The sequence below is a fragment of the Erpetoichthys calabaricus genome, chromosome 9, assembly GCF_900747795.2.
Source record: "Erpetoichthys calabaricus chromosome 9, fErpCal1.3, whole genome shotgun sequence".
NCBI classification, from domain to species: domain Eukaryota; kingdom Metazoa; phylum Chordata; class Cladistia; order Polypteriformes; family Polypteridae; genus Erpetoichthys; species Erpetoichthys calabaricus.
In genome coordinates, this window is record NC_041402.2 from 54,956,294 (window position 1) to 54,966,233 (window position 9,940).

At 34.6% G+C, this 9,940-nt stretch overlaps 1 protein-coding gene across 2 annotated transcripts in view; it reads left to right on the top strand.

Moving 5' to 3' along the window:
• The window catches only part of cdh8 (cadherin 8), a 365,634-nt gene extending 360,491 nt beyond the window's left edge, over positions 1-5,143 (top strand). For both annotated transcript variants that reach the window (XM_028809638.2, XM_051932142.1), the window contains 2 exons: positions 1,058-1,309; positions 3,211-5,143. In XM_028809638.2, the coding sequence (XP_028665471.1) occupies positions 1,058-1,309; positions 3,211-3,704 (746 nt within the window). In that variant the 3' untranslated portion in view covers positions 3,705-5,143. The remainder of the gene's footprint in view (positions 1-1,057; positions 1,310-3,210) is intronic.
• Positions 5,144-9,940: the final 4,797 nt, after the last annotated feature.

The window sequence follows — 9,940 nt, forward strand, 5'->3', positions numbered from 1 at the left end:
AAGATTTCCGAGTTAATGTTTATAGGCTATATTATTTGTGTACCTTAAGCATTGGCAGGTTAAATGGTAAAGGTCACATAAGGGCAATGCTGAGTTTGTAACATAAGCTTTATCATTTACACTGCACCTGTATTTTGATAGAATTTGAATAGTTACTATTCAAACACTTTGGTTTATGTGCATTTATCTTGTGGAGCAACATATATTTTTTTAACTTTCTTAAGTTTCCCTAAGCATTACAATTTTTGCAAGCTCTGTCTGAATCATAAATATAATTTTGTGAATGTCTTCATGGTTGCATAATTAGTCCCTTGTTTTATTAAACTTCTGCTTCCACTTGAAGAGCTGTACATTTTGGCAAAATCATTACATTACATTTTTATAACAATCAAATGCTTAAACATAATTAGATTATTTGGGCAACAATATGACGACCCTTGTGGTATTTAAAAAAAATAACCTTGTGCTTAACTTCCCCTTGCAAATTTCCCAGAACTGTATAATGTCCCTGAACAAATCATTTGTAATAATTGTAATTTAAGAATACAATCTAATGTTGTGTTATAAATAATATATGCATTCTTATATGCAAGGAGAACCTGATAGGCACCTTGTCCTAAATGATGACTTAAAGTGAGGTTGTTCTAAAATGAATTCTTCATAGTATGCACAAGAAAATTGTTTTTGATTTAGTTGTAAATAATGGATAGATCTGCGGTGGGCTGGCACCCTGCCCGGGGTTTGTTTCCTGCCTTGCGCCCTGTGTTGTCTGGGATTGGCTCCAGCTGACCCCCGTGACCCTGTAGTTAGGATATAGCGGGTTGGATAATGGATGGATAATGGGTAGACATAAGTTTAAAAACAAAATTCTGATCTTGAAATCAATAAACTTCAATTGTGTTTTTTTTTTTCCTTTTTCTTTCAGAATATATTTTTGAATTAATAGCTGAGATAAATAAACTTCTCTGTTTTTTCATTTAATTTAATCATATTTGTTGATTTCACACTACAGCTGCTTTTCCACCCTGAGACTTACAGCTATTTTTCTGTCCTGCAGATAACTCTGTCAGTGTGCTGGCCAAGCACAATAGCTTTCGACGGCAGAAACAGGAGATGTATATTTTGCCAATCATTGTAAGTGACAACGGCAATCCTCCTATGAGCAGCACCAACACACTAACCATTCGCGTGTGTGGCTGTAGCAGTGAAGGAATCGTCCAATCTTGTAATGTTGAAGCCTACGTCTTGCCTATTGGACTCAGTATGGGAGCTTTAATAGCTATTCTAGCATGCATTGTGTTGCTTTTAGGTATGTTCATCAAATTTAATATATTTTATTTTTTTATTTATTTGTCTTCTAAGTAGACAAACACAAACTCTTTATAGTTAATTCCAATTTCTTTTAATGCCAATGAAGAGTAAAAAATAGCATTAAATAAAAATGAAAAATATTTTTTGTATTCTGCCATTGCAGAAGCATAAAGTGTACAGTACAAAAACAAGACACACACAGATTACTAAAAAGGAATTGGAAAAATAACAGGTATGCAACAACATTAAAATAAAATGAAGTATCAAATATAAAAATGCAACAAATATAAGACAAAACAGGTAAGTGATATTGTCACAGAGTCATTATGAGCAGTGAATTGGTAGTGCAAACTGACTGGCAAGGTGGGTGCTTTCATAACAAAGTCACCATCACAGGTCAAGAAAACAACCACATGCAAGTGTAGAAGTTTAATGACCAAAGTATAAATACTGACAACCTGTTAGGATAACACTGAGTGCTTAAAATCGTTCACTGATATGGCTTAGGTGAGGCTACATAACAGGCCTAGGGGGATGCACGTTTTTTATTTAATTTTATTTGTGGCAAAGGAGCTTGTTTTTTTTTTAAATAAGTTGCCATTAATTAAGTCCACATCATGTACTTAAATGCAGAAATTATTACAAACTTTAAAAATACATTTCCTAAAATCAGTAGAGAGAATAAATGCAATATTACTCACTGAATACTTTACATAAGAAGAATTACTATACAGTAACTGTAACATTTTTAAAGTTACAGTCCAAAAGAAATCTGTTGATTATACCAATTCTATGCTACATATCTAAGCGCAGATATTCTTAAAATAATTATATAGACAAGCTGAAAAGCTATAGGGAATTATTAGTTTTACTGAACAATAATATCTAAGAAACATTAAATATGCTTTTTTTATTGAGAAGTTTTATTTTGTTTTTTCCATTTTAAAAATACAGAATAGAAAAGTGCATGATTTTTCAAATCTAATGGAGCTTTCTGTTGTTTTAGAATTACAGTAGTTGAATACAGTAGTATTAAAAAGAACACAAACAGTTGAGTAACATCTAGTCACAGAGTTCATTTGTAGTAAAGATTTCAAGTGTGTTATTTTCCAGGTAATAAAAGGTTTTGTTTATAAAACTCTGTGACGCTTAGCTGAAGAATGTGGAAACAGAAAATAGATTTCACCTAATTCTTTGGTTTTCCGATGAATGGTACATATGCTTACCTTTGAGAACTTGTGTTTATAACTAACATGGCAGTGAAGATAAATATTCAACTTCATTATTTGACAAATAAGTCTTTTTCCAAAGATAACAGCATGATATGCTGTTTTTGTAAATGTGCCCCTGGGGAAATAATTTGATAATGAGATTTTATTCGTAAATGGTAAAGGATTTTTGCAAGAAAAACAGAGCCATGCAACAGCTTGAACATATGTAACACCTAATGTTATGTCAGTGTGACTCTAGACCCCGCTGTGAGATGAAGAACAGGATTGTGTTATTAACTATCTCTGTAAACCAGTCTGTACATTTTATTTTTGTGATATTCAACCATCCCAAAGTAATAAATGCATTGTAGAAAATACAGAAAAACAATCTAAAGTGTAGATTAGTTAAAGAATAAATTGACTAAATTAAAACTCACAGTGAATATTTAACAATACAAATACTTCATACCTAGATTTTTGATAACTTTTTTCAAGCAGTGAAAAGCAGTGAGTTTCATTGCTGAGCATATGAGTTCTATTAACTCTACCACCTCTGTTTTTAAACTATTAGATATGACGATTCTAAAAGAAAAGCTCTAAGAACTTGTAATTTTTTATTTGCACTTTGACAGAAAAAAAAATCAAATATGTTTATGGGTAGTCTAATTTTGCAATGTGTTTTTTACAGTTATTGTGGTCCTGTTTGTAACATTACGAAGACATAAAAATGAGCCACTCATAATCAAAGATGATGAAGATGTGCGTGAGAACATCATCCGATATGATGATGAAGGTGGAGGAGAAGAAGACACAGAGGCCTTTGATATCGCTACATTACAAAATCCTGACGGAATTAATGGATTTTTGCCACGCAAAGATATCAAACCAGATCTACAGTTTATGCCTAGGCAAGGACAGCATCCTGCCCCTAATGGTGTTGATGTCGATGAATTTATAAATGTACGACTACATGAAGCTGATAATGATCCCACAGCACCTCCCTATGACTCTATTCAAATTTATGGCTATGAAGGGCGAGGTTCAGTGGCTGGATCACTAAGCTCCTTAGAATCCACTTCTTCAGACTCAGACCAGAACTTTGACTACCTCAGAGAATGGGGTCCAAGATTTAAAAGACTAGGGGAGCTTTACTCTGTAGGAGAGAGTGACAAAGAGACTTGACTATGGATTTACAGATGGCATCAAATTATGTCTGCATAATTGTGTATTATTCTAGGGTTGCCAATTATTAGAAGCGGCTACAAAAAAGGAGACACCTTTTTTCTTAGAGGAAAGTATAGAGTTCATCTTCAACCTCATCAAGTGCATTGTAATGTTGAGCCAAACTAAATGACATCAATTTTAGAAGGTTTTTGATTCTTGTGGAGTGTGACTTAGATTCTGTTGCGTGTCTAGAAGTTTTTTGGGTATTGTTGTTCACTGTGACCACCAGAAACATCAAGATCTGGATTCTAGGTAGTCGCTTTAACAACCAAGGTGGACGACATGCTGTACACAAAGTCCAACTGATTGGGATGTAAAAATAGATTCTGCTTTGATGGGGACCTCAGGGTCTTGCTAGTTTGAACGATAAAAGGTTAAAATATTTGCAAACCATTATGCCAAACTGAAAAAAAATCAACAAGCAATATACAGAATGGTCTTTACTTCACAGTTGGAAATAAGCAACTAATAAAATGGCATTTACAGGGCATCTCCTAAGAATGACATTAAAAGTGGTAGACAGATTTACTGCAGACTGTATCAACCCACTGACTTGCTTTGTAAGTCTTAACAGTTGTATATTCTCGGCTTGTTTGGCACAAACTTTGACACACTGGGCCAATGGAAGATAATAATTAAAATAACAAAGCGGCCTTCTTTTTATGGAAGCAAAGAGACAAACAAATCTTCAGCTCTTTGAAGAACAGACTCCTCGTCCCTTATCCCTAAGAAGTGACCACTCTCTGTCATCTCTGAATATTCTTTTGTGTATCTAAGTATTAAATGGGTGTCACCTTTTCAAACCATTCATCAATGATCTGAGCCAGCAGTTGTAATAAAGTAAAAGTATTAGTATGGAATCTGTACTGTGAAAAGAAGATGGTATCTACACAGATGATGAAATGATGAAATATGTAATAATATGTATTTGACAGGGTTGCCAGTAATATGCTAAGCACAAAGTCTGGAATGAAGTGATAATTGTGAATACCTGGACCCTAGACATTCAAGAATGTTATTTAATATACCTGATTACATAATCCAGCAAAAGGAAAGGCTACAAATTTAATCATTTGCTTATTGTGCTACATTATATATTAGACAAATATCTGTATATAGATTTACTGCTAACTTTCTTAGCTTTTGTTTTAAATCCTAGATTTTGTCTATGCACGATAGCTTTTGCACACAAAATGGCACTAAAGCTGTGTGCATAAACAATTTGTTACAACATGGCAGTTCCCAGTAGATACTATATACTAAATAGTCTTACATGCAAATCATATTTTCTACTGTGCTTTAATGCTATTACCTTGTATGTTTAATTATCCATGTATTGTAATCAGAGATACCCCTGTATTGTTTCCTACTTTGTGAAATATATTTTTATAAATACTTCTTGTTGTTTTTCTCCATTTAAGGATTGCCTACATTTGAAACAATGACCAGTATATTATATCAAAGGAGTTGTGTGTCAGTCCTCTTCTGGTTAATTTGATCCTTGGAAAAGCAGTGGTGAATTTCATACTGAAATTTCCAGTTAAAAGTATCAAAAAATAGTGTCACTTAACAATATAGCTGAAATAGCAACAGATTTTTTTATTTCATTTTCATTATCTGCAACAACTTCATCATAATGTAGTTTTAAGAGAATGGTATGTATATTTTTTTTATCTTGGTCAGGTTCTAATCAAACAACAGCTCACTGAAATAATTTAAAGCAGCATCTTTTTTGACCTCAGAATGATTCATCTTTAAATTTCATTAAGTTTCTATGGTTATACTCAGGTGAGAGGTGTGTTTATGCCTATAATCCAGCAATTATATTTGATTTGAATATTCTTAAAGGCAGAGTGTTGTAATACACTTGATCTCATGCTGATTCGTACCACATACTCCAGAAAAAGTCATTACTTTATGATGTAATTATGTTGATATATTTGTTATTTAATGTCACTCATAAGTTGTATTCTTAATGTTTTCTCCCCTGATACAGTAGAATCACTACATTGAATGATAATCCTATAAACCAGGTTTATTGGTTGAGGTCTCAAGTTTTCTCTTTCTGTTTTTACACCTCCCACAAATAAGCTGTAGAAAAAGTAATACAAGTTACTAAATTTATTTACAGCGCAGTGTATATTCTTTGGAAATACTGCTTCAGAAAAATGAGTTATTTCAAGAAGCAAAATTAGATGCTTAATTTTCCAGGCTTAGTATAGTATTTATAGGGATAAATATAAATATAGTATATATCATAGTGACAAGAAAAAATTTCTACTAGAAGTAGCTATATTAGAGTCATTTGGGGAATTATGGGCCAAAAGACCTCCGTGATATAGGATGACTGATGTTTCCTTTAAAGCTCTATCTATCCTTCAATCTTTTTTATTTTTCAGGGAGCAGGAGCCTGCCCCAGCAACACTGGAAGTAAGGTAGGAATCAGCCTTGGATGAGGTGTCAGTCTGTCACATGACATGTACCAGGCCAAGTTGTCAGTTTAGCAGCTCTTAATAAGCAAGTCTTTTGGATACAGGAGGAATCCTGAGTCTTTAAAGGAAAACTGCAGTATACTGACAGACACAGGTTGGGTTGGACAGTAATGCTAATGACTGTCGCCATGTTGTCTCAACACACTCCTCAAAACTGTTTCATTTAACAAACACACCTTTCACACAGAGTCCTACATTTATAAACATGGTTAGCAAGCTTTATGTAAATATAATACAAAGTGATACTTTAAAAAAGGTATATTTCATATTATTCAGGATACTTTCATACACTACACACAATCATAAAAGACAGGAGAATAAGAAGATTCCCCTCAGTGGATGGAAAATGAAAGGTAAATAGGAAAAAAAAACATAAAGAAAAGTGAACTGTATAAAACCTACAGTATAAAATAATTCCAGCAGTAATTGAGTAAAGTAGTTTAACATAGAATAGGATATATGAAATTAAGTAACAAACATGCTAAAGTATTTTTGTTTATAGACTTAATCTCTTAGTAATGTAGCAAAATGACTATAGTTTGTAGCACAGGAATATTAGGAAAATACTGTGGCTTGAGGAAAAAAACCAAAAGTGATTCGATTATATTAGTGGAATAAAAAGGCTACAAGCAATTAGGTCACCAAAACCCAATAACATTTACTAATGAGGACTTAAAGAAGTTAACTGATTACGTATCTAAATTTATAATGTCTGTTTTTCTGAAATCACTACATACCAAGTAAATATGTAAGAGTTGGCAGCTAGCAGTATTGTCTATTTATATTAAAATGTTGATTGGGCCAAAACTGGTATTTATTAGCCAATGAGATTATTTTAAGGTTAGTTTGTATAACAAGCAGCTAATCAGCACTGGGATTGCTGCATTTTTGGTTCATATGAATAATTTACACAAAATGATAAATAGTACATCAATATGATTTGAGTAGATTAACAGAGACCCTAGAATCATCAAAATGGCAGATGGCTGTAGGACAAAATCCAGACATGGATTGTATATGTAATACATGATAGCTGGTATAAATAAATAGAAGCCTAAAAATAAAAATATTAAATATATAATTAAATGGTGAGGGTGGGGGAGTAGAATGTCAGAGGTTAGAATGTAATATTTATGAGAATAACTGAAAATCATGGTAGACTTTGACTGTACACAGGCAGACTGCATGCAGAAATGATTAAAAGGATGGTGAGATATATAGCACGCTATAGTAAGACCAGGATATGTTTTTAATGGGCAGGCAGCCTTTGTTTAATTTGTTTTTTGTTCTTATCTTGTTATTTTTTGATTAAATTTTTTTTTTTTTTTGTTGTTGTTGATGCCTAAATTTTTGTTATGATGATTTTGATCCCTCTACATGGAATGTGTATTTTTGTTTTTGCTTTGATATATTGTATTATTTGATACCAGAATCCTGATTGCGCTAGTTCACAAAAGTAAAAGACAATGAGTATTACTTTTTGACATTTCATAACTATTTTTTCAAGACTTTTTAAGAATATTATATTTTTCGTTCAAGCTTTATGAACTTATTCCAACACACCTGACAATAAAACTCACATTCAAACATTTAATCTATATATATATAAAAGTCAATGTGTGAATGTATATATGTTACGGCCAAAACCCGAAATCGGCCAAAGTAGGAAGTGTCCGGCTGTGGACACTTTTTTGTGACTGAAGACAGAGAAGAAAATTAAAATTAGTAAAAACCTTTTATTGATACATACCAGGCAAGGGTAAAATGACAGAGAAATACAGTCCTAGGACACCGCACTTCATCTGCCTCGAGCGCAGATATCCTTGCTCTTTTATACCTTTCTAGTCTCCTGATCGTAGACCATGTAAGCAATAAAAATAGCGTCCTGACTCATTTTGTATTATTCCAATTGGTAAAGTCTTTACCCTAAAGGTATATTTTCTTGTCACACACATCATTGAAAGAAAACTTCCAGAAAGTATATATGCTTTTTGTCACGTACGCAAAACACAAACAAGTTTGATCATTCTGTCCTATTTTCTGTACTTACACACATACATTTTGTTCAATTTCATTTTATGTTTTTACACTCCTCCCTTTTTGAACAAAATGATGTGGGCAGTAGAATTAAATTGAAATGGTTGATGAAGGGGAAGGGGGGGGGGAGGGGATGGGGAGGAGAAAATGGAAGAAGCTATACGAGACATGTGCTCCTCATGTAGCATATATGCCCTTTCCATAGAGGCGGCAAAGTACTTAGATAGAGATCACCACTCATCCTTGGGTAGCCTGAGAGGGTGCGGGTAACAGTCAACAGAAAAAGTATTTTTAAGATAGCCATTTCTTGCAATGCGATGCGTGGATCCAGGCAGGCAGTCCTTCAACTTTCACGGCATGTGGTGTGGATAGAAGAATTTGGAATGGTCCTCTCCACCTAGGCTGATGCCAGTGTTTCCTCCGAGTATCTTGAACCAAGATCCAGGTGGCCAAGGGAATTGGTAAATCCTTAGAAGGTGGGCTGGTCCTCCAGGCTTGATTAACCTGCTGGTGGACTTCCTTCAACGAGGTTTGGAGACCTGCAAGACTAGAGAGAAGATCATTGTCCACAGTATGCAAATTCACATTTCCTACAACCATGCCAATGGGCATGGGACGTCCAGTCAGAATCTCAAACGGCGATAGTCCCAGTTGTCGGTGTGTCCGTCCCCTTAGTCCCATTAAAGCTAAGGGTAGTGCATCCGGCCATGATAAATTAGTTTGTTCACAATTTTTTGCGAGTTTTAGCTTTTAAAGTGCCATTGCATCGTTCTACGATGCCTCCGCTTTGGGGATGGTATTTACAATAATGGTGCACATTAATTTGGAGCCAGGTGGTTAATTCATTTATAACGGAATTCACAAAATGAGTGCCATTATCTGTTTGTAACTTTTGAGGGATACCCCATCTTGGAATAATCTCTTTAATTAGTGCTTTAGCTACTGTTTTGGCATCGTTGTGTTTTGAAGGGAAAGCCTCTACCCATCGGGAGAACACATCGACAATCACAAGACAATATCGGTACCCTTTAGACGGGGTTAGTTCAATGAAATCAATTTGGAGGTGTTCAAACGGACCCATTGGATTAGGGGTAACGGCGGGACTTACCTGGGTACCTTTTCCCACATTAAACTTTTGACATATTGCACAGCGTCTGCAAAATTGCTCTGCATATGTAGAGAAACCTACAGCTTCCCAATGTTTTTCAACATCTCGAACCATGGCATCTCTACCTGCGTGATCGAGGCCATGGGCGATTTTTGCCATTCCTGGGAAAGAGGCTTTTGGGAGAAAAGGTTTGTTAGTGTGTTTATGAGTCCAGACTCCATCAGAGAGGGACCCTTCTTTGGACCATTTTCTCCTTTCGATATCCGTGGCTGCACTCTGTAAAGAAATAATTTGATTATCAGGGTCCTGGTCATTTCTCTGTTGGAATAAAGAAATTGGTGTGTTATTATATGCAGCCTCTTTAGCAAAGTGGTCAGCTAATTCATTTCCTTTGCTAACAGGATCCTGTTTTCCTGTGTGAGCTTGACATTTAACAATCGCTAGCTTCGATGGTTTGGTTATAGCTTCTAAAAGGGATTCGATCAATTTCTGATGTTGGATGGGTTTGCCAGTACTGGTCTTAAATCCCCTTAGTTTCCATAGTACTCCATGATCAT